Below are 26,492 nucleotides of genomic sequence, written 5' to 3' on the forward strand. Positions count from 1 at the left end.
CCTAATTGAAAACATTATTTTAAAAAGAGAACTTTTGTGAAAAAACAAGGAATAAGGGTACCATAAGCAATCTTGGGGTTACCGGTGCCCTTTGTCCCCCTGGATCCATAGTGATACCCTTTAGTTAGGAACGAACAGGAACTTATATAAAAGACTGAATATTTGGCTATTCTTAATGCCTTTTCCTTTATTATGTTGACTTAGTTCCCTAGGTAAGTCTAACCTCTCCATTGATTATCTTCAACTGCTCTGAGTGCCCTGTCCGTTCCAAAATTCTTAAGACTCGTTGATATGTGTAGCCATCTTTAGCTTGCTTCCCGAAAAAAGGAGACAAGAGACAAACAAATACAACATACAGTTCTGATTTAAAAAGATAAAAAAAAATCAAGGGTGCATCTTTGTTAGTATCAACGGAAATGTTTTGAAGAGCAGATATTTCACTCTTTGTTGACTCCTAGAGTTCTTTTTATCCGACTTTTGCAAAGGCACAATGACGATAGTGTAAAATACATAAATTCAAAAGCAGAAACTCACTGGAAGATCTTTCTTTGTTCTTCAACATTTTTTTTCTCGTAAAAAATGCAGCCACAAAAATGACCATAGATCCGGAAAGTAGGCATCCAATCAAAACGGCAAACCAGATGTCCTTCATGTGTAGCTAAAAGAAACAATTAAATAATAATTTCAACTGTGTTCACTGCCACAGAGTTTAAAGATAGAGTCAATCAACCGGGCTTGCTTACTCTTATGACCTTGGATTACTGCTACTACTACTGTAAGCAACTCACAACAGGACCAGGCTACCTTAGGCCAACCCGGCTAAGGAAACTCCTCCTCTATCCTAATCTATTCAAAGCTTCCCTCTTTCCAAGAAGTTCAACTTTCCCTTAAATCCCTTAACCCGGTTTTTGTCTGTTCCCAAATAGTTGGCCGAAAAGGACGTTCTTTCTGAAATCTTTCATTTGCAGAACATGCCCTAGCCATTTCAAACTTTCGTTGATCATTTGCCCAGGAAAGGGGGATAGAGCCGTATTTTTCGCACAGCCTACTTTTTGAAATACGGTGAATCACTAATTTCGATAAAATTACGAGGTTCAAATTGTAATGCCAACGATGAAAAAAAAAATTAATAAAGTACGTAGAATATATTTGATCAAACAATTCGTAGTAACGAACAGTAGTATGGAGCAAAACGGCTCAAGAGTAGTCGAAATTCTAAAAAACGGAAGTTTTACATCAATATTTCCAAATTTATAAACTACCCACCAAAAGCTACGAGCCCGCAAGGCGTGGGTGGATTTCCTTGCATTATTTGAAACCATCATAAATTAAATAAAAAAACAAAACAAGTTTTTTCAAGTGAAAGCAAGGATCAGCATTAAAACTTAAAACGAACATACATTATTCCGCATATGAAAGAGGCTGCCCAATCCTCAATACCCCGTTCTTTACGTTAAAGGTTTTTACTACTTTAAAAAGCTTCTTATTGAAATTAAAGGGCCCTTATATCTGTGTTCGCAGAATTTTTGAGACGATTTACTCAACAGAAAAATTTACAATTCAAATGTCCATGTGAGGCTACAAAAAAATTGCACCTGAATTAAGTGTCAATTTATGCTGCATAGCAACATTTAAGGCCCAAGGCCAAAATGTCTTCCTAGAAGCAATCGAAAATATTTTGGACTGCTTAGAAAGAAAATTTTAGGCACAAAAATGGGAACGTTTGATGAGCGATCCTTCAGACCAAAACCGAGTACGAGGGGATCTACTTCCTAGCCTTCCTTCATTCTGAGGAATATATTTTGACTGTGTGTCTAAAATAGGTGCTGACGGGCCCAAGAAAGCTTACTGGGTCCCATACTGTTTGTATAATTTAGCTAGTGTTTCTGTTATTGTTTTTTATTTATTATCTTTTGTATTTCCAAAGCAAAATCCTAAGCAATCACCTCTATATTTAGGATTGTTAAAAGGCCAAACTCCTTTTGAAACAAAAGACCTACTTAGAGATGACACTTAAAAATATATAAAAAGCAGTTTAGTAAAAAACCTAAATAATACGGCTTTGGAGCCCTAACCGGCAGTGCCGATCTTCGTTTTATGGACCCTGAGCCAGAAAGTGCAATAGGGGATTGGGGGCCAACCATCCTGTTCTTTCGCACATCATTTCCTGTTTACTTTCCCTAGATTCCTAGGTACTCATTTAGAACTGGGTCGACTCTGGCTGAGCTTACAGAGTCACACCACTGACCCCCCGTATTAAACCAAATAACAAGCGATACCAGAAACCGAACCCCTGTCCTCACGGACATCAGATTTCAAGTCTACCATAGTAACTACTCTGCTTGGACGGCTCAAAAAAAGGTCAACCCTAACCTGAATTCAGTATTAACTTTTTTAAAGGGTCAAAAGAGGAAAAAAATTAATTCAGATAGTTTATTCCTTAATTTCATGGAGCTAAAATAGAAGATACATAAACTACTGTTCTATTTTTAGGGTTATTCAGCAGCGCTAGACGCAATAATTAACAACTAAAACTTTATCAAAGTTTGTTTCAGGTTTCTACAATTGATCAGTCACTACAATTTTATTTTTTTCAATCTCATTTGGATCTTATCTGGAGCGTCATAGATTTTGCCATCCTTCTTAAAGACTATAAAGCTGAACGGGGGAGATATAATCCTTGTGAGTATAACCATCATACTTGAGAATGGAATGAAAACAAAGACTACGGAGATTGTTCCCTCTTGGCTGTTTTCAATAAACGCACCAGGAAGGCCTTTCCAATTCAAGACGTTCCCGCATTCCCCTTCTTCATAAGCTTCTGATTGAGACATAAACCATCGATCAAATTTCCTGTGGAACCATAGCTTCAAGCTATTGACACTGATATACTAATGAACTCCTTTCGTATAACTATTGCTGCTAGAAATGCATATTAATTATTTCTCAACTGTTTTCAATTCTTTTAAAAATTTCAGCTAACTAAAAAGTCACACGAAAACATCACATAAGGAAAACAGCCTTTGTAACGACCTGAATTGCATAGGGACCCATTGAACCTTTAATGTGATGAGCTAAAGGGGTTTTGTTTTTGTACATATTTGATTTCATTCTTTAAATTTGATACAAATAAAAATTCTGCTGGAAAAATTGAAACAATTTAAAGATTTGAAATCAGTTTATTAGAACTTCCAACTAAATATTATCGTTTTTTCAACATGAAATAATACTGCTAGAATTGTCGAAGCAAAGACAAACAGTCAACTGAAAGAAAGGTTTCCAACATGTCAATTTATATTATTTCTACCTCGGTCGAAATACATCATGATTTTACGACGGAAAATTAATAATAACTTGATAGTTTGGCTCGGAACTGGTGGTATAGTGACCACACATAAAAATAAAGAAGTAACAAACAAAAAAGAAAAAAAGAGACTAAAAACCCTAAACAATTTAAGAGAGATATGAATTGGAAGCTTGTGGCACATTAACAACGACGACATAGCTATTCCAGACAAATAATACTCAAGAAACAAACACACAATTCTGATAGAATAGAATAAAATACAAGAAACTAAAGTATAAAGGAAAAACGTGCTTGGCTATTAATACAGAATTACTGTTTGCGTGTGTACACATGGATCCAACGGTACAACTGTATCAACATTGTAAAAGTTCCTACTCAGAATTATTGTTATCTGATTCCACCCATTTGTATCGTACAAATTTCTTCAATAAAGCTTCTCAATCTATCAATGAAAAAGAAAATAAATGAACTTTTGGTACCATGATACCATGTATCAATCAGAAAATGAACTTTTCTGCACCATAGAACTTAACCAATATTTTCTCCTGAGCTTAATGGCAAATTGCTTTCTTAAAATCATGATTGATAGTATACCATTTTTTTTCATTATTGCATTCTTAAAAATTATTTGGTCATGGTTAATCATAAAGTTAAATTCATTGTTAATTCTTGTTCTTGACATCCGGCCATGGGTATTTATTTATTGAAAGTTACATAACATACACATGTTACCATGATGCCCTAGTTTGGTAAGGCCCAAGGCAAGTACCCATTGAGTGTACGTTTTTATTAGGTCTTGTCCTCCATAAAGCCCAATATATGTAAAATGCATAAAACAGATAAATTTCTTCAAAATGGGAATCAGAAGAGGTTGTATTGTGAGATTTAAACATGGATAACAATGGAGATAGTGACGGGAACCTTCTCGGGTTGCAGTATACCTCATTAAAACCTATATGCAAATGTGGGCATGCTACTGCTAATTGCAATCGTCACCAAGTCGCAGGCATTTCTGTCCAATGTCTGGCCATGAATTAGAGTATTTTGGTGGGGATGCTGCCAAGCTTGGATGGACTGAAGTTGGATGTCATATCACTAAAGGGCAGAATGATTCCATAATTCTACGTAGAAGTTGGGTGAAAGTATGCAGTGCATAGATTTCAGCTTTACCTTTGCCCAAGGTCACCAAACATTACATAGACCTAAGCCTGTTCTAGCCAAATAGGAGCATACCCTATCCTTTGGCGCGCAATCTTGTTCTCTATCTATATGCACTGGCTGGCAAACCAGAGGTGAATCTGCAGTGTCGTACGGGAAAGCTCACTCAGTTGATGAATAAATAATGTCGTATTGACTCTCTACCACGAACCAAGTACCAAACTGCCGATGTTGACTTCACTGCAGAAGTACGGACAAAGAAACAAAAAAATATTTCATGGGGAGCAGTCTCAGGTAAAATAAAGAAGTTTGTTCTCGTATCGCCTTTGAAAAGCGACTGCTGCTTGATACTGATGGGTGGCTAGTGGTGCGAGACTTTTCACTCTCTTTGGAGGGACGACTTCCTGGTGAACTCTGTAAAACCATTTATTATGTGCATTACTGAGACTAATCTCTACATCGAGATACCGAGCATTGAGGTTTCCATACAGGGGTACACATTCTTCAGGCAAAACTCACTGATGGTGCGAAACACGACGAGGGCAATATTTTTGTTTGTATACCATACTCATGTCTGAATCTCACAAATTTGGCAAGTGAAGAAGCTCTGTGGGCCAGGGTTACCCTTTCAAATAAGTCTGTGATAGTTGAGAATATATATAACGTCCCAACATGCTCGATAAGTAGTTATCTTGAAATTTTCTTTAATTACATTCGGAAAAATACACCAAGTCTGCTATTATCCTCTATACAGACTTCAACGTCTATCATAGGGTGTGGCTCCACAGCAAGAACACTGAAAAGGAAAGGTTAGAATTGCATGATCTTTCTCTTTCGTACGGGCTGTAACAACTGGTTGAATTCAGCACCTACCGTGGCCCAAACAGGTCCTCTTGTCTAGATCCATTCCTTACATATCACCCAGATTCTTTTAAATTTCACGACCATGCCTTAACAAATGACAACGTTGTCGTCATTGTGTATTCATCCCTCTATAAAGAACAAACGGCAAATCTGGCAATACAAAAGAGGAGATTGGGATGACTTAAGAAACCTAGTGAATCTATCTTAGTGGATCCAGGCTTCAGTGCTACCCTGGCAAAAAATGTAATTTTCCTTGTTGTTCAAGTAAGGGAATTTTAGTTTCCTCTAAATAGTTTTCAGCCAAGACGATTCCCTTTTTGTGCTTTTTCTTTTGGTCTGACTCATTTTCAGGGGGTTTCAGATTATTTTTGGAAATTTTCGTAAATTTGTTTTCAAAATAACATTTTAAATGAATGGATGAATGAATATTTTTTTATTACCCATCTATAAACAAGAAAAAAGAAAAGAAAACGATGGAGTACAATAAAAAAAAGAAAGGATATAACAAATAAGAAATAGAATTACCAAAGACTACGTAATGATGACTTCAGCGTGTTATGGAGCTACTACAGTTTCAATGGATTCATGCGTAAAACTTAAAAGTACAGAAAACATTTTTAGACAAAGATTTATTCAGAAATGGTATTAAGTTGTAGATTGCTCACCAATGGACTAAGAGACAGTAGGTGTGAAATGGAAAATCAAAAGCCACCTGGTCGCCTTAAACTCATTATTGCTTATTTATAGGGGGGTGCAGATTCCATTTACCATTCCGTTGGTAAAAAACTTTAAGGCGATTCAGATTGCCAAAAAGGACAAAAAAAGTGGAGTAGGAGATAGTGCTGCTTCACATAAATTCAATTCAATTCAATTCAATTCAATTTATTCAAATAAAACTACGATATAACACCAATAATAATAAAGATCCTGGAAGCGAACTTGGATCCTGGAAGCGAAATGAAGAAATAGTTTCCTATATGGATGCTTTGTAAGCTCAAGGAGATTTGAGGACTTGAACAATGATACACTAGAACGGCCTGGTTTGAATGAAGAAATAATAGGCTATCATTGTGAGGAATTGGCTTCGTTCTTTCAGACTGAAATGTTCAGAATAGAACATTGAGCTATAAGACTGATTCAAATAGAAATTATGAGTGGACATATATGCATCTGAATCGAAAGTTTGGCCTACCTAAGGGTTCTTGAGAGCATTAGAGTTGGCAAAACAGTAAGCTGGGATGCTTTGAAACCTTGCATTTAGAAAAACTAGCATCTATTGGAAACTGAATTGCACTAATGTGTGTTGCAGGACACTCTGGAAAACAGATAATGAATCGGCAGATGACGCAGCTAAGACTGGGGAATCACTAACATGTGATGTCTCATGATCTTTCACAGGGAGTCCCAGAACCTTTGGTTCCATCTGTGAAAGCTGCAGGAAAGCAGTAAAAACAAAATGGAGCCTTGATAGAGTGGAGCAAAATTAGCATGAAAAGGACGGATGATGTCAATTACCACGGTTGTATTAGTGAAAAATTTTGGGTTACCGGTGTGCCTGTGCCTAATTTAATGCAACAAAAAAAAATTCATGAAGACGTTTCAAGAAAAAACATTACTCCTTAGAATTTGAAAGCTAAATATCTCGACACATTGTGTTGTCTCTTTAGAATACTTTTTCCCTTGATATGTAAAAAAATGTTTTATCGCTCTAAAATAGAAAAAAAAAAAAATCAAACTTCAATATTATTGAAATATCACTCTTCGTAGAACGTTCAATATACATCAAAGACATCAAATCTTCAAGTTGATAGCAGTGTCGATCTCAGTACTTAAAACAAGTCTTTCAGGTGGAAGGCAGAAGAGTCCCCTCAAGCATAAGTGGTAACCCTCAGAGCAAGTAGAAGGAGTCATCCCAAGAATAGCTAACCCAGCTCATACTTATCATATCTTCTCACTTTTAATTGGCTCGTACAACAAAATTTAAAAAATGTGCTTCCAGTGTCAGGATACAGAAAAACTGAAAACTCCTAGTCTTTACCTTGTGTGATTGAATAAAAAAAACAATACATTTTTTTCAACTGAAAGAAAGGAGCAACATAAAACTTAAAATGAACAGAAATTATTACGCATATGAGGGGGTCCCCCCCGTCAATACCCCGCTCTTTACGCTTAAGTTCGAATTTTGTTCCAATTCTTGAAGAATCACCTCTGAATCACAAAGGTCGTTTAATTAGAATAAATATCTCTTTTGAAAGTACTAAAAAGTACTTTAGCTTAAAGAGCAAAGTATTGACGAGGGGGTAAACATCCTCATAAACATAACAATTTCTGTTCGTTTTAAGTATTAATGTTGCTCCTTACTTTAAGTTGAAAAAACATATATTTTGGAATTTAATTTCTGATTGTTTTTTAAATAATGCTGGGAAAACTGGCGCCCCCTTCATTGAAAATTCTCTTTCCCCATGAAAAGATTCTCCCACGTAATCTTCTCCCCCCAAGCACCACCCGTCAGAAAAAATCCCCCTGAAAATGTCTGTATACTTCCCAATAACCAATACTATGTGTAAACTATGGACAAAGTTATTAACTTGCAGCCCTTCCCCCGAGGACTTTGGGAGATTAAGTCGTCTTCAAAGACACAGTTATTAGATTTTTCGACTATGCAAAACAAAATGGCTATACCTTAGTTTTGATCCGGTGACTTAGTTTACAAAAATGAGCATTGGAGGGGACCTAGTTGCCCTCAAATTTCTTTGTTCACTTGCAAAGGACACTAGAAAATTTAAATCCCGTTAGAATGAGCCCTCTTGTAACATTCTATGACCACCGAATCGATACGATCATCCCAGGGAAAAAAACAAAAAGCAAATAAACACACATCCGTGAATTCCACGTTTTTGCAGATAGGAGCTTGAAACCTATACAGTGGGGTTTTCTGGTACACTAAATCTGACGGTGTGATTTTTATTGAGATTTTATGAGTTTAAGGGGGTTTTTCCTCATTTTGTCGAAAATAAGGCAAATTTTCTCAGGCTCGTAAATTTTGATGAGTAGGACTAAACTTAAATATTTAATATCATCATAAAAATGCGATTCCTTTGATGCATCTATTGGTATCAAAATTCTGTTTTTTTAAGAATTTGGATTACTCTTAAGCCTTGTCACTCCGTACTTTACAGTTCACTACCAGGAAATGTTTGACTTTAGAGGCAGAGGAGACTATATGTTCTAACGTTAGGCTATATAGTTTTGAACAGAATATTAATTATTCAAAATTAATACACTGTCAAGAACAATATAGTGTTTAGACATTTTTGGGACGGTTTTGTTTTCCGCACTATTTTGAAGTTATGTTAAGAATTCCGGCAGAAACGCTAATCTAGAATTCTCTTTATTAAATGACTCAATAAAGAAAACAAAATTGAAGCTGTGTATCACCATTATGAGTAATGTGTCTTAGCTTTTCGTAAGTTGTGTGTCGACAAGAACCCATCCGATCAGACAAGGATACTTTAAAGGACGAATTTAGTCAAGATCAATTTTTGAAACATTTCTTGCAAATGACAACTAGCAAGAGAATGGCTATCACTATTTTTAACAATACTTCCTAAATTTGCAATTTGTTACTTTAATATTTCTTGATGCCTAAATTAATTTTTGGTTTTAGTGCCCAATAATAATGATCAAGTTTGACTACAGTGAGGATGGATTAACAAACTAAGAAAGTTGTACTTCTTTCATATCTTCGGTCCCACAGTTTAGATCTGTGTATTTCATGTACCTATAAAGATAAAATTAATAAGTCACACTGCCTAAAGAAAGATCTAAGAGATCATACCTCACTTTCATCCATACGTCCCTCAGAAACCGCACTTGTGATACCGTTCGGCATCATGGTGAAAGAAACTGAAGGAGAAACTGCAACACTGTCCACTCGCCCAACGGCGTAAATTTGAGCTGCATAACTCTCCGCTGCTTTCAGTCCACCAATCAGTAAAACAGAAGTGTCAGGGAACAAAGTCGTCTTGAGCGAACTTGATGGTTGAAGAACAGGTGTTATTAAAATCATATATTTTCTCTGTGAGAGAAAAGTAAGTGATGGGCGGACGGATGCTCGGATTGTACTGGAATTTATTGGTTGTACTTGAAGATCAATCAAAGGTAATGGTAACTCTGAAAGAGGCGAAGGAAACAATGACCTATTTTTCTAGAGAATATTAAGAAGAGAGATGAATTCAATTAAGAAGAATACAGCGAAGACGGGAATGCAAATTCAATTCCTTTGCGACCTTAACACTTTACTTATATAGAAATTAATCTGTTGAACAAAAATGTCACATAAGGGAAACAAAAAATTTTAGAAGTTAAAGGGCTGCAAATCAAAATTACAACCATTTTATAGAGGAAGAAAAAATGTCATAGAAATTCTAGTTTTTTTAAAATCTTGTTATATTGTTATATCTGTTACAAAAGTATCATGTTACCTCTATTTTTACTGAATATAATTGATATAATATTAAAAGAAAAAAAGGAAAGAAAGGGAGGCTTATGAAAGAAGGTACTAAAAAAGAAAAATGGTGGAAAAAAAATTTCTATTGTCAAAAATATTCAAAGTTTGAACTATGTGGATTTTCGAATTGGGTATAACTTTTGTATAGTGTCTAAAACACCCTCTTTCCTCCCAAATTATGTCCTTAAATATAAGAAAACCTGCCACAGGTGGTCCTTCTAAACGGAATATTAAGGATCGTTTTGAGTGATTTTTTATTTCTTTTTATCTCTTGAAGTTCTAAAAGCCGTTTAATTTACATTTAAATTATTCAACATACGATAAAAAAATCTCCTGTAAGTTTGGTCATCAAAGGACTTGGATAAAAGCTTATTTAGTTAGCAACTAGGCTATTTTTTGCAATAAATCATCCAAAGCTTAGTTTCAGATTATAACTGAAAACGCTTTACCTTCAATAGTTCTAGTAACTCGACATTTTGTTGGTCTTCCAATGAGTCCCTTTGATGTTGGTACAAGGAAGAATTCGTAAGTACTGCCAGGCTCGAGGCCCCCAATTACAATGGAGTATATAGTCGGCTCAACTGCATATGTTGTGAGACTCGATTCAGGTTCTCCTAATAGTTGCCAAAAGATTATAATTGAGTCAATTCTAACTTCCGATTCAATAACCTGAAAACATACAAAAATTATGAAACTTATGCAAGAATCATTCGTAAGATCACTTAATGTTCACTTAAGATGAATTAAGATCATTCATAGGATCACTAAAATGGATGTTCAGTGGCTAATTAAATAGGGGAAGATTAAGAGACTTAGTCTACCACCCCCTCCTACCCCATATTTCTTAAAAAAGAATTACTCTTACTATAGCAGAAAATAGCATATTACTTTTTTGTGATAAAAAATGTTTATTTTTATCAAGTTTTTAAGATAATCTTATTGTATACTACACATTGTCTATATCACAACTGCTGAAAGACTATTATGAGCCTGAAAGATTATTATGCTACTTAAGGACTTTTTCTGGGCTAAATCAATTTTATCCTCTCTTCTTTTTAGTGTGTGATCTTATTAGAAAAACGTTTTTGTTAATTTTTATTTGCTTTAATTAAGAAACACATTCTAAACCTGACGAAAAGTTCTTCGTCTAACTGAGCTGAAAAAACAGAAAAAAGTCAGAGTGTATTTTGTTAAATTTTGTTAATTTTTAGGAGTGTAGGAGGGGTATCCAACCTTGGACAAGATTACAAATTTTCAGAGATTTCTTTCCTTCAGAATAATCCATCTGGCCTAAAAAGGCACCAAAAAATATGACAGAAATACTAGATTGAAGCTGGTTGAATGGCTTACTTAGCCAATAAAGCCGATTACGTATAGAGCCGATTACGATTACGACGTCATACGAAAACTCTATTTTCAATTTGCTGTCGGAATTGATTGTCCCTAAAACTTTTATAAATGTAAACTTGCCTCGTTGGCCGCCCAGACACAAATTCATAGTGTGTAACATTAATTTAATCGAATGTTTCTATTTCTTTCATGACGTCACAAAAAGGTCAAGATCCCAAGATAATAGGATAAGGTTAACTTTACTCCTTTTTGAACTGATTTGGAAAAGATTATATATTCAAAACTCTAAATAAAGATTTGACAATTAAATATGATACCACTTGTAGCGAAAAAATTTGACAAATTTTGCGACACATTATGGAATCTGAGATGACACAAAAAGCACATTTTCGGAAAAAATATGACACACTCCCTAAAAAAAAATTTGGCAGCCCTGTCTAAAACACGGGCCGCTCTGTGGCTTGGGGTCGATATGCTACATGTTTTGCAGAGGAATTGTCTGAGGACAGTTTTATGCCATTGGTTGTCTGTATATAAATCAAAAATTTCTATGAAAAATGTGGCTTATCTCATTTTCGTAGGCTAGGCAACGGTCTATGGGTGGACAAATGAATCGACGAATGTATGAATGATAGACTGCCAAAAGACTATCATTTTGTTTATCCATCTTGAGCAAATGAAAAACATTACCTCCTCAAATAGGGTTGGAAAAAGTCACAAGAAGAAACGGTTGAAGGGAAATTGTGTATCTGTGGGAAAGAGTAATGAGGGGGGGGGGTGGAAGATGAGTGTTTGCCGCTGTGGTAGTCTCAGGTGGCTTGGTGCGGGAGTGTGTTTTTTGTGTTTTGTTTCTTTTCTTTTCAACTTAATAGAATTATTTCAAGGTGACACTAAGTCCTAAAAAAATATTTCCAACAAAATAATCTATCAAAAGGAAATCTCACTTTCTTGTTGAAATTTCAGAAAGTGTTTACAACATAATAAATATGAGTACTTTTCAACATTTTTACAAATGTAGCATTTAAGAGAAATTTTGAACGCTGTGTTGCATAAAAATGCAATCCTCGACTCATAGATTGATAGTTTGGCTTTGTACGTTGGAGCTTTCCAGATACGAGTATGACTGATAACTCATTAAGCTTTAATTTTCGATTAGACTTAAAATATTTTCTCCCCGATATATTATGTTAGAAAGTAGTCCTACTTGTATTTATTGTTGGTTTTATGTTTATTATGTATCTTTATTACAATATGCTTATTTTGACATCATTAACGGTGCGATCAAACCTTACCCTCCTACCTTCCCTGGGTAAAAAAAACTGGGTAAAATCTGAATTGGGATTCCTAAATACATATCAAAGTTTCAGTCACAGCTTCAGTTGAAAGCTCATACCCTTTACTACACTTGATTTAAATACAAAAACCTGAAGCTGTCAAATTACTTACAGAAGATCTCGTAATAAAAACATTAACACTAATTTTTAGGCGTTACTTAGCATAAATTAATGGCTCAACTTCTTTAGAAAAAGAACATAATACGTACACCATTGAAGTGGAAAAAGTATTGTTTACAAAGAAATGGGGGAGTGTCTCTTAAACATACTTCCGATGGTATTACTATTTACCATTATACGAGTGTCAAAACTTCACAGTAAATTACCCTAAAATGTTAGTAAAAACGCAATTATTTCCAGCTACAAGTAAAATTATTAGTTAACCTCCTACTTGAGACATTAATTGGTAGTGATATGCCATATTTTTGATGGGTTCTTTTTTGTTTTTATTGTTATATGTTTTCTTTTTTCTTTTTTATATTCAGTATTTTTTATAACAGAATTATTTGCGTTTTCTAGAGTCTTAACATAAGGAAAAATTATTTAAATTGAAAATAAAGGAAAAATTTAAACTGAAAACAAAAACAAACTACCCAATATATGAGGGGACTGCCACCCCTTTAAACCCCCTCTTACTGCTAAAGTTTACCTCCTGTTTTCCAAAAATGATTTTCGAAGGCAGCACATGGCACCAGTTGTTAAATTTATATGAATTTTCGTTCAAATAGTAAAATTTTACAAATAATTTTTTTTAAAGCAAATTTCATTAATATAAATGTTTTAGAATTTTTAATTTTTAAGCCAGCCTGATATTGTTTTTTTTTTTCAAAAGTTTGCTGCTTTTATGCAAAAGCATTAATGCTTAAAGCTATGAAAATAAAATTCACACTTGAGCGCGTGGATCGATCGGTAGAAGGGTGGCGGCAAACCCTTCATATCGTGAGTAATTTTTGTTTGTTTTCAGTTTTCATTTCCGTATTTGTTGTTATTAGGACAAAAGCTTGTTTTAAACTTATGTATTTGTTTTTTTTTTAGTTGTATGTCAAGGAAAATATACATTTTATGGAGAGGGGAGGGACTCTTTTTGCTAAAGTTAAACTTTTATATTTTATTATTTTGACGAAAAGGACTCATTTAGTTGTATATACAGGCTAAAATATTTTCGAAATGTTTTAATAGTCAAAATAAAATTTTCTATTTAATCTCCGTTTCTGCAATAAGAAGGGAGTTATCACTGGGTATATTCTTAAGAATAAATGGACCAGAATGTGGCGGAATCATCTTTAAAGACCTAGGCCATTCTGTAGCCTGAAACCGAATGGCTATCTCAGAATTATCAATCTGTCGTATTTGGCCCTAGGGCGAGCCTGACTTGTTTTTTGGCGAAAAATGGCTGAAATTGGCGCTTTTTTGGCACGATCTGAAGCAAAAAGGGTGTATATAAGGTATTACTTTCGATAGTTTTGAACAGAACAGATTACCTATCTCAAAATTTTTATAGGTAGCGTTTTGACCCAAGTCAAAATCAACATGATTCTTTTATAGCACTGGTTGAAAAAGAAACCTGAAAAAACTTAAAAAAAAAACAAGAGCTAAGAGATCATATGGCACTTGTGACGAGGCGAGAAGAGCTAAGAGCCAAGAGATCATATGGTATGAGCTCTAACAAAATTCTATGAATCAATAGATTGATTTAAAAAGGAAAATAAGAGGCTTAATGCCGATCAGGATTTAAAATAAGAGCTCTGAGTCACGATGTCCTTCTAAATATCAAAATTCATTAAGATCCGATCATCCACTCGTAAGTTATAAATACCTAATTTTTTCTGATTTTTCCTCTCCCTTTAGCCCCCCAGATGGTCAAATCTGGAAAAACGACTTTATCAAGTCAAATTGTGAAGCTCCCTGACACGCCTACCAATTTTCATCGTCCTAGCACGTCCAGAAGCACCAAACTCTCCAAATCACTGAACCCCTCCCCCCAACTCCTCCAAAGAGAGCGAATCCAGTACGATTCTGTCAATCACGTATCAAGGACATTTGTTTATTCTATCCACCAAGCTTCATCCCGATTCCTCCACTCCAAGTGTTTTTCCAAGATTTCCCCCTCCAACTCCCCACAATGTCAAAAGATCTGGTCGGGATTTGAAATAAGAGCTCTGAGACATGAATTCCTTCTAAAAATCAAATTTCATTAAGACCCGATCATCTATTCGTAAGATAAAAATACCCCAATTTTCACGTTTTCCAAGAATTCCGGTTTCCCCCTCCAACTCCCCCCAATGTCACAGAATCTGGTCGGAATTTAAAATTAGAACTTTAAAGCACAAGATCCTTCTAAATATCAAATTTCATTATGATCTAGTGACCCTTTCGTAAGTTACAAATACCTCAATTTTCAAAATTACCCCCCCCCAATTCCACCAAAGAGAGCAGATCCGGTCCGGTTATGCCAGTCACGTATCTTAGACAGGTTTCTATTCTTTCCATCCGGTTTCATCCTGATCTCACCGCTTTAAGTATTTTCTAAGATTTCCGGTCCCCCAACTGCCCCCCCCCCCTATTACGCTTGATCCGGTTGAGATTTAAAATAAGAGATCTGAGTTACGAGGTCCTTCTAAATATGAAGTTTCATGAATATCCGATCACTCATTCGTAAGTTAAAAATACGTAATTTGTTCTTATTTTTCAGAATTAACCCCCCCCCCCAATAGAGCGGATCCGTTCTAATTATGTAAATCACGTATATAAGACTTCTGCTTATTTTTCCCACCAAGTTTCATCCCGATCCCTCCAATCTAAGCGTTTTCCATGATTTTAGGTTCCCCCACCCCAAACTTCCCCCAATGTCACCAGATCCGGTCAGAGCTTTGAGACACGATATCCTTCTAAATATCAAATTTCATTGAGATCCGATCACTCGTTCGTAAGTTAAAAATACCTCATTTTTTCTAATTTTTCAGAATTAACCCCTCCCAACTACCCCAAAGAAAGCGGATCCGTTCCGGTTATGTCAATCATGTATCTAGGACTTGTACTTATTTTTACCACCAAGTTTCATCCCGATCCCTCCACTTTAAGTGTTTTCCAAGTTTTAGGTTTCCCCCTCCCAACTCCCCCCCCACATGTCACCAGATCCGGTCGGGATTTAAAATAAGAGCTCTGAGACACGATATCCTTCTAAATATCAAATTTCATTGAGATCCGATCACCCGTTCGTAAGTTAAAAATACCTCATTTTTTCTAATTTTTCGGAAGTAACCCCCCCCCCCAACTACCCCAAAGAGAGCGGATCCGTCCCGTTTATGTCAGTCATGCATCTAGGACCTGTGTTTATTTTTCCCACCAAGTTTCATCCAGATCCCTCCACTCTTAGTGTTCTCCAAGTTTTAGCATTCCCCCTCCAAAATCCCCCCCAATGTCACCAGATCCGGTCGGGATTTAAAATAAGAGCTCTGAGACACAATATCATTCCAAACGTCAAATTTCATTAAGATCCCATCACTCGCTCATAAGTTAAAAATATTTCATTTTTTGTATTTTTTCCGAATTAACCGGCCCTCCACTCCCCCCCCCCAGATGGTCAAATCGGAAAAACGACTATTTCTAATTTAATCTGGTCCGGTCCCTGATAGGCTTGGCAAATTTCATTGTCCTAGCTTACCTGGAAGTGCCTAAAGTAGCAAAACCGGGACCGACAGAAAGACCGACAGACCGACAGAAATTGCGATTGCTATATGTCATTTGGTTAATACCAAGTGCCATAAAAACAGTAAGCAAAGAAAAAAACAGATAAATTAATATTCGTGACTAATTTGTTGGGAAAAAACTAAATTTTTTTTTTTTTGCATTAAGAACGAACCTGTGGTATAGGATATTTTCACCAATTATCACAAATTGTGCCAATTTGTCATAGGCTCTGTCGTTTATCATGTGCGAATTTGTCAAAGTATAATACTCTTATGCTCATAACTTTTCTTGTGCAAATTTTCTTATGAGTGAAAAATCAAATGACTTTCTCCTAATAGCTGTTATGAAACTAGGCGATATCGTCAAACAATTAACATTATTGAATAGATGTTCATTATTAACTGTATGTTTTATGTGAACTGACTGCATTTTTAGGACATGCTATGAGGGACATTGCGCAACCATTGGCTAGTATGTCTGAAGCTGGGAGGTTGTAAAATCCGGTTCTTCATAATTTTAAACCTCCTGGTTGTCACCGAGTCTTATCAGAAACTAAATACGGAGTTCTGTTTTGTGGCGGATGATTACATAAATGGTATAAATCAGAACTTTGCTGGGGTTTCACCTCTTTACTACCTAAATACTAGAAAGTCAACCAAGACCAGTAATTGGATAGAATTTTTCCTGAAAAAAAGGAACACGTATCCGTGACCATTTTCTAGTAAAAAGTTTGAAATTTCGTATTTTTGTAGTTAGCTGCTTAAGACCTCTGCTTCGGGTTTTTGACCATGAACATTTGCATTTGGGATTTCCTGGTGTAAATTTCTTGAAAATGGGACTTATTTCCTGTACTCATAATTCTTAATAAGCAAAATGTAAATTTAGCAAGTGGGGTATTGTTTAAGCATAACAAAAAAACAGATTTAAAGAAGCTATTTACTATTGTAAAATTATTTCTTTTCTCTCAGATTAAATTGACACAAACCAGTTAACAATTCCAATAGGGGTTTGATATTCACTAGGACCAGATCATTTTACGAGAATGCTCCCTCCTTTTTTTGAAGTTATCCAAATTTACGCAAGAACCCTCTTGATGGGTACCTTTAAACTAGGCGAATTTCACATACATGAATCAACATATAATGTAAGTTCTTTTTGTTCGTAAATTATTTCTAACCTTCAATTTTCTGAATTTTGGTTGCTATCACCGCGCCTCACTGTTACACTTCGTTACGATAAACTATCGGGTTTCGTATAACCTTAAATGCCACAATAATGACTAGAATAGACACAAAAATTATGTATATGTTGTGCGTGATATTGACACAAATTTTATTGACACAAGTTTTGTGTCAATAAACAAGTTTTGACAAGTTTATTGACAAAGTTTGACACATTGACACACGTTTTTTAACAGTTTATGTTCTATGGACTATTTTCATCTGTATGAAAGAATGCCACTGCGCGCCTTCGCGCAGTGGTGAAATAAGAAACAGAATAGATAGTTGTTTCATAATTTCAAATAGATCGACCATCTGTCAGTTTTCAGTTATTAGCATTCTGGCTCTCTTTGGGCCTATATATTGTTTGGAAGACAAAATAGAAAAAAAAAACTTCGTTCAGGCATGATTTCTTTTCTTCCTAAAAAAGGCACTAGAGTGCGTAATTTAAGGTTGAATGAGCCCCTTTCCCACATACTAGCACCAGCAATTCGGCAGATTCACCCTGGAAAAAAGAAGCTACAACAAAAACAAAACAAAAAAGATGCATGTGTGACCATTCTTCTCCGAAAAAATAAAAAATAAATGCTCTTTAGTAGACGGGGTTTACTTTATCTTTGGAATACGATTATCTAATATGCTGAATTTAATGGCGTTTTTTCGTCAATAAAACCCCCTTTCTTGAGGAAGCTGCTCCCTTTTACTAAAATCAGTCAATTTTTTTTACGCTCATAGCTTTTGAAGGGTAGCTCATAACTAAATTAATTGAAATCATGGATAATTGGATTCACAATAAAGGCGGTCATTTCTATGCACATGGATTGTTATTAAATTTCCTTTTTAATTTGAGTTTTAGTTATTACTAGCATTAGCCACTCTTTACTTATAGTTCATTACTACAGACTGTTTGATTAGAAAGAAAACTTTCTCAATGCAATTATTTCTAAGCTTCATCTAACTAAGCTGATTCGTCTGAGGCAATGTTAAATTATGTAAGGTAGTGCATAGTTGCACATCATGAGTCAGGGATCAGTGGATCTTTACATAGGTAGGCTGGGAGAGTGTTTCCATGAGTTCCTGAAGACTTGAGAAGCTTATTTCTTAGTTAATATTTTTTAACCTTCAATCAAAGTAGCTCCAAAGAGCAAGATATCTCCTGTAAACCCCCTCGAAATTGTAAAAATAATGACTCTCAGTTTATTTTTAATATTTTAAATCCCTTCAAGAATGTATTAAGAATCCAGTTTTGGAGAATGATTATCATTCTTAAAGCATTGATTTGAAGCAAGTAACCATCCCAATTGACTCAAAGTCTCCCTCTTTAAACCCTATTAAGTTCCAATTTCTATTAAGTCCTTCCTGACGACATCCTCACACCACATTTGGGAATGACCTTTTTTTTTGTTTGGCCTTAGAGGGTTGGTCGAATGCTAGAAAATAATGCTACTAATACTACAAGTGCTGCTAATGCATATATCTTATTAAACGAGCAATAATCGTGTATATGACCTACGTGTATTTATGTGTGTAAAATATGTTACCTTGAATGTCCAAAATCTGGTAAATTTCGGACATTCACCAGTGAATGTCCGAAATTTCCTTTTTTCTGCTTGGACTAAATTAGCTTGGCGAGTCAGCTTTTTCAGTCTTGTGCAAGGTATGATGGAAAAAGTTAAAGTTAGGTTATGCTAGTTTAGGTTAGGTTAAATCTAGTTATAAATATCAGAAATGGGTTAAAAATCTTCACAAATGGGTTAAAAATCTAACCTAACGTGTCATGATCAAATCTTGCATTTAACTGAATAAGTTGATTGGCAACGCTGATGAAATCCAAGGAAAAAAATAGATATTTTGAACATTCACCGGTGGATGTCAACAATCTCGAATATCGGACAGTCACGGTAATATATATGTACGTTTCTTCTCGAAAGCAGCACCATCTTTTGTTTCCTGAAAATTGCCATACTAACATTTTCTGGTGTGAAAAAACGTTGGATAGGTCACGAGTTTTTTCAAACTTCGTTTGGAGGCTCCTTTTTGGAAAAAAATATTTTTCACGTACATAACGTATCTTCACACGAAAAATTTCACATGCATATTTTCGCTACATGGCTGGTAACGACTACGGCTGTAACTACTTGCGACTTTAGACTGCCAGTACATACGATTGTCACTACTTATAACTTCGACTACTTGTGACTCCAACTACTTGGTACTGTGCCTGTGAATGCCTGTAACTGTAACTGCTTGCTAATCTTACTACTTGAGACTGCAACTAGTTCCAATAATTACTATTGCTACTACTGTGATTGCTACTGCCACTTCTACTATTACAGCTACCACTACAACTACTACTACCACTACTATAACTACTACTACATATAATAATATTACTACTGCTTCTACTACTACTGTTACTACTGCTACTACTAGTACTACTACTACTACTGCTACTACTGCTGCTACTACTTCTACTATTAGCACTATTACCACAACTATTACCCTAAGTCTAAAGAGTTCAACTCCTTAAGGTTGTCTTAATGGTATGGATCCAATTTCTGAAAACAGTTTTGGGTATTCAATTGAAATTTTTAGTGGAAGTTAGATAAGATACCGAACTAAATCGAAAGAAACTGAACGCATTCAGGTTATCAAATGGACCCATTTATAATGTCCCAAGAACAACTAATGATATTAAGGAGAAACTTCCGGGGAATGTTGAGGATGATTTGGAACAAGATTTTAAGGGTATATCGAACTGAATCAGAAGATGCTATATGTATCCGAGTTAGTGAAATGGGTGTAAATGTGGAAACTCTGGAATGACTAAGAGAATTAACCAGAAATTTTCAGGGAAGGTTTAGAAGGATGGTTGATTGATATTTGTGCATATTCATAGTTGTAACGTTATGCTTGCCAAAATGGCTTCAGTCCTATTGAAGCTTAAAAATTATGCAGATTGTCAATCCATTTATTTGAATAATATTTCACGTAGCAATCTATCCGAGTTCCCATAGTACAACTGCTATCCAAACTTGATGCAAAATTTTGTTCAAATATAACCAGCAAGCGAAAATCTTGATTCTTAAGAGAAAACTCGGAATTAACTTTAAAAATATTCCTTTTATTAGAATGTATTAAAAATGATGAAAGTTAAACACAAACAGTTAAACACAAAAAATCCAATTAGAAGTTAATCAAAGAAAAGTAAAGGGCTAAATCCCAACAATGAATATATGAAACGCAAAACAAACAGAAATTCAATCAAATAATAAGACCAAACTTAAAACGAACCGAAAATACTACAAACAAGAATGGGTCGAACACCCTTCTAAGAACTACAGCGTCATTTACGATTTACTGAAAACAAAATAGATCTTAAACTTTTTTCTTATAACGTTAATAAATACAGAACTACCGAGATTTTTACGAACGAACATCAATATATCAAAATTTAAATCTATATTTGATTTGTTATTTCCAGTAATCTTAGTAATTATGTTTTTTTGTCCATGCTACAACAAATAAAACACAGCTTGAAATGAAAGTTGTTTTACTGAAGCTCAAATAACGTTCTAGCCCTTAGAAGGGCTAGTGCGTGTCAGCAGAAGGGATAGTGATAGTGAAGGGATAGTGATTAGAAGGGATAGTGATAGTGAAGGGATAGTGATTAGAAGGGATAGTGCGTGTCAGCACTACTTCCGTTTCTGGTTGTTCTTGTTGGATTTAAGTTTAATTTGATATTTATGGTGATCTTATTTCGTTATGGATTTCGTTTATTGATTAATTGTGATGTATGTTGATTTTATGCTTGAATTGCTACTAGGGTTTATTTTTGCTCATTTGTGCTTAATGCAGCTCTTTACTTTTCCTTGAAAAAAAACTTCTGTTGTGGAAAATTTTTTAAACTTATAATAAAAATTAGTAGAAATAGAATAAGTAGTTATTTTCTAATGAAGACAGTACAAATTAAAACAAAAAGAAATTGTGGGATGCTATCCACTTAAATTTCCTTTCTTTACACTCATGATAGAATATTCTTTTCCTGGATGTAAATTAGAATGAAGTAACTATATCTAGTTGATAACTACATGGGTTTTATTTTCCGCTTACTTTGCGAATATTACTTATATTTACTTTATTTAAATATAAAAAAAGTTTTTCTAAATATAACAGGATATAAAACGACCCTATCCCATTGTGGTTTTTTTTTTAGTTTTTTTTTTTATATTATGTCGAGGAAAAAGCTTTCAAGTTTTGCCAACTCTTCCTTAAATTCTTTCTAAAGATTTTCCCTCAACATCAATCAGAATTTGTATGACAATGCTCATTCTAGGAAAAATAAAACAGGATTTGTCATCACAGTACTTCGTCAATCGATAATCCAGATTTGTTTACACACCTTCCATACCACTCAACATCAAGGGAGAATTATAATCTGACTCCCTCAAGTGAAGACAAATTCACAAAATAAAATAGGGAAAAGTTTCGTGAGATTTTGGATAGCGAACAATTGCTGGGGGAAGAAATAGCATTTTGGCATTGAAGTTCTTACTTGTTATGAGTCAAGCTTTGACACTTATTCACGATCTAAGAAGTTAAGTATTCACGTAAAATAAGATTTGGACATAGTAACAAACTATCTACATTCAGAGAATTTTAATAGAAGATAATTTTTTTCGACGTAAAACCTCAAATTAGAAATTCCTTTCTCAGACCACACTACCGTTCTATGACGAACATATAAAAATCACTAAAATAATATAGCTGAAACTAGCATATTTATGCACACACACATAAAAATAATAATAAGATTTTTTTTTGTGTATAAATATGCTATTTTCAATTATATTATCTTAGTAATTCTACAGATGACGGTTGCGGTATAAGTAATTGAAATATGTGGACCTTTGTACCTGTTTTTTTTTTCACTGTCTAAATAAAGGGATTTATCCTCGTTTGAATATTTATTTGTTCGTAATAGAAGAAGAAATGTCAAAATCAAAATGTTCCTCTTCTAAGCCTATTATTTTACAGTGCATCAACATATGAGGAAAAGTTATAGTCGTACACAAAAATTATTCTTTGATATTTATATTGCACTTTTATTATATTTGGTGTTTATATTATACGACCTTTAAAAGTAATCAAGGAAATTTTATCACACAATTGTGACTATTTTATCTATTTATAGGAAGCAATCACCGAAAGCAATTCTCTTCAGGCTTTCGTAACGTTAATTACATTAAAATGCACAAAGGGAGCAATAGAAACATATTTTTTCTATTTTTGGGATTGCAAGCAAAAAAACGCAACTGATTATGAAATGTGTTATTGCACGATTATAAATTAGTTCAAAAAGTCAAGTCAGAGGCCTAGCCCAGGTTTATGCTGATTTTTTTTTTCATTTGTTATGCTGCAAGGGCCCTCCACCTTTATAACATTTTTTTTTAATTGAACTATTTGAAGTCAACAAAGAATCATAAATGTCGGAGTAACTTTTTCGAGACTTCGAACTAATCTGTTAGTATTAATTCTTTAAGCACTTTCTCTTTTCTAGCGAAAATTCTAGGCTTCTTTGTACTGTGTACGATATTTGAACATAATACAAAAGTCCTGAAGATCTTGCTCCACTCATATTCCAATATAAAACATATATTTTCACAATTAAACAATTTCTCAAAATTAAGCTTGCTTGAAAGGTGGCAGAATTTGCCATAGCAGATTCTCAATGATTATCGAATTTCAAAAGAAACAGGAGCTTTTTGACCCTACTTTCAAAGGCCGAATAAAGAAGTATTGAGGTTAGCCCGGTCCAGCCCCAACCAAGCCTGCCTAACCAAATCTAAACAAACATGGTTCAACTCGATTTGCAGAAAATAATTGCCTGTCCTAGAAAATACGGCTAAGTGTCTTTTAGACCCAATTTATAGCACGAAGTTACATTATTCTGATCAATAGAAGACACAAATTTGAACAAGAGCTAAGAGCTAATATGGCACTTGTGACGAGGTTGGAAGAGCCAAGAGCTCATATGGCATGAGCTCTAGCAAAATTTTCAGAATCATTAGACTGATTTAAAAGGAAAATTAGAGGCATAATGCCGGTTGAGGTTTAAAATAAGAGCTCTGAGATACGAGGTCCTTCTAAATATCATTAAGATATAAAATTCATTAAGATGATTCATTAAGTTAAAAATACCTCATTTTTTCTAATTTTTCCTCTCCCTTCAGCCCCCCAGATGGTCGAATCGGGGAAAACGACTTTATCTAGTCAACTTGTGCAGCTCCCTGACACGCCTACCAATTTTCACCGCCCTAGCACGTCCAAAAGCACCAAACTCGCCAAAGCACTGGACTCCCCCCTCTCACTCCCCCAAAGAGAGCGGATCGAGTCCGGTTACCTCAATCACGTATCTGCAACATTTGCTTATTCTACCCACCAAGTTTCATCCCAGTCTCTCCGCTCTAAGCGTTTTCCAAGATTTCCGGTTTCCCCCTCTAACTCACCCCAATGTCACCAGATCTGGTCAGGATTTAAAATAAGAGCTATGAGACATGAGCTCCTTCTAAATTTAAATTTCATCCCCGTTTTTAAGTTAAAAATACCTCAATTTGTTATAATTTTTCCGAATTAACACCCCCCAACTCCCCCAAAGAGAGGAGATACGTTCTAATTATGTCAATAAATATCTAGAACGTGTGCTTATTCCTCCGATCAAGTTTTGTCCCCATTTCTCCACTCTAAGTGTTTTCCAAGATTTCCGGTTTCCAAGATTTCTGTGTCCCCCCTCCAACCCCCATTGCCCTGGATCCGATTCGAATTGAAAATGGAGCATTTGAGACATAAGGTCTTCCTGTGTATCAAGTTTCATGAAGATCCAATCACCCATTCGTAAGATAAAGATACCTCAATTTTCACGTTTTAAGATTTTCGGTCTCCCCCTCCAACTGTCCCAATGGCACTGGATCAGGTCGGAATTTAAAATAAGAGATCTGTGACACAATATCTTTCTAAATATCAAATTTCATTAAGATCTGATCACCTATTCGTCAGTTAAAAATACATCATTTTTTCTATTTTTTCCGAATTAACCGGTATATATCAATACCGAGTTCACTTGGTAAATACCAAGTGCCATAAAAATATTGCTTTGTGGAGCGTTTGCCAAAGATTGAGCTTCTTTTGGGACTATTTAGAACCAATTATCAATTTGTGTTTTCGTTATGAAGATCCATGAAACTGGAAGTGGTTATGTCAAAATTCCGGATGATCAACCAGGTAGCCGTACTGTACAATATTTAGAAAGCTTAGAATTTCTTGAAAGCAACGAGTATACCTAAAAAGTGTCACTTCTGACTCCTCATGGCTCAGTAGAATCATTCAAAACAACCTCCCTCAATACACCCCTCTAACACAAAAATAAAGAATAAAAACAACTTTATGAACGAAAGCAAAAGGCAAGAAATTACCTTTCTCTTGCTTAGTTATCTTAAATAAACTTAATTATACATAAGAATTGTAGGTTGAAATTTAGTAGTGACCAATTCTTAAAAAAGCGTATCTAATGGAAGCAAATAATAAAGTTTAAACTTGAAAAAACAAACATTATTGCTTCGCAGATTATACAACATATATAAAAAAAACTGGTTCGAATAAACCGACTCGTGATGTTTCTCTGTATTCGTTGAATTTCAAGAAAGTAGTACTTTACTGAAAACCTGACTTGCTTGATAACGGTATAAATTTTAAATTATACGTTGAAATTTGTTGATTCCTTGGCTATTGAGAGATTACAAAGTGCATTATAAATTAGTCATTGATTTTCTGCGGGCGATTTAAGAACTCTTCTGGTCTCAATCCTGTTTTGTCATGTCGATTTTGTGCTTTCAGTAAAGGACCCGTTTTTCAAAATTTAATGAATAAAGTAAAATCATGAGTAAGGTCAATCTAAACCAGTCTTACGTATATATGTTGCATAAACGTGCTTGTTTGTCTTGTGTTTCAACTCCGCTCTTTACTTGTATCAGAAAAACCCCTATTTTCAAACTAGTTTTGTTGGTTTTTAGATTTCTTACAAACAGAATGAACTTAAAGAAATTTAGTCTAAATTGGGTAAAGACAATAAAAAACTGATATGAATTTTGGTTGAAAAAGGGCATTAAATATAATTACTTCACACATTTCTTGCACTTGCCCAGAAAAAAAAATGTTCAGTTTTGTCTTATAAAATTTCCAAGAGTTATATTATCATTGGCATCTTTGAGGAATTGCAGATACAAATTCTATTTTTTATGAAGTAATGTATAATATGTATTTTGTTGAAGTTTAGAAAATTCAAGAACATAAAAAATTGTAGTAGCAATGCTTAATATGATTTACAGATATTTGACTTATTATTGCAGTAATTCTTTTGCTAAAAAGTTGCAAAGAATTCTGAACCTTTCAAAAAAGGTATACTTTCGTTATTTTTGCTTCTTAGACTTCGATATTTTAGGGGAAATTATCAAGCTATATCATTAAAAAGAATACGAGGTTAAACCCAGAATTAATTCTGAACTGAAGAGGGGGGGGGGTCAGTGACTTTTTTTCTACCCCCAACTGATTGGCCTGTTTGTACCGCCAAAACAAGTGAACAATTGATCCATGCTTTCAGGGTTATTCATTTCTTTAGGTTATTTATTAGGTTATTACTATTTATTATTAGGTTATTCGTATTAGGTTATTTCGCTTGATTTTTCAATTTGACGCTCCTAAGACGTTTCGTTACCCCACTAGCGCTGGATAATGAAAAAAGACACATTAGAATTTTAAGCTCTTTTTAAAAATGGTAAGTTGCTATTCGGACAAACATCAATGGTCTTCACCGTTACTCCTTAATCACGTTTGAACTTGAGTGAAATATTTTTCACGTGACAGTTTTTCAAAATTAGTTTTTAATTTTACTTATTAAGGGGACCGGGAGGGGGAGCATTCAAAAGAGAATTTTAATCATCCAGTTAAAGAGTTTTAGCCATAGATATTTTACACTGTTTATGCTTCAAACCCTATCAACTCTG

General features: G+C 34.7%; 1 protein-coding gene across 1 annotated transcript in view; it reads right to left on the reverse strand.

The window, feature by feature from the left end:
* LOC136026375 (roundabout homolog 2-like) overlaps positions 1 to 26,492 on the reverse strand; it is a 176,674-nt gene that overhangs the window by 17,022 nt on the left and 133,160 nt on the right. The window contains exons 11-13 of the mRNA XM_065702920.1: positions 10,289 to 10,508; positions 9,168 to 9,502; positions 535 to 658 (exon numbers count right to left, since the gene is read on the reverse strand). Of these exons, the coding sequence (XP_065558992.1) occupies positions 535 to 658; positions 9,168 to 9,502; positions 10,289 to 10,508 (679 nt within the window). The remainder of the gene's footprint in view (positions 1 to 534; positions 659 to 9,167; positions 9,503 to 10,288; positions 10,509 to 26,492) is intronic.

Source organism: Artemia franciscana, chromosome 4 (genome assembly GCF_032884065.1).
Source record: "Artemia franciscana chromosome 4, ASM3288406v1, whole genome shotgun sequence".
Taxonomy (NCBI): Eukaryota; Metazoa; Arthropoda; class Branchiopoda; order Anostraca; family Artemiidae; genus Artemia; species Artemia franciscana.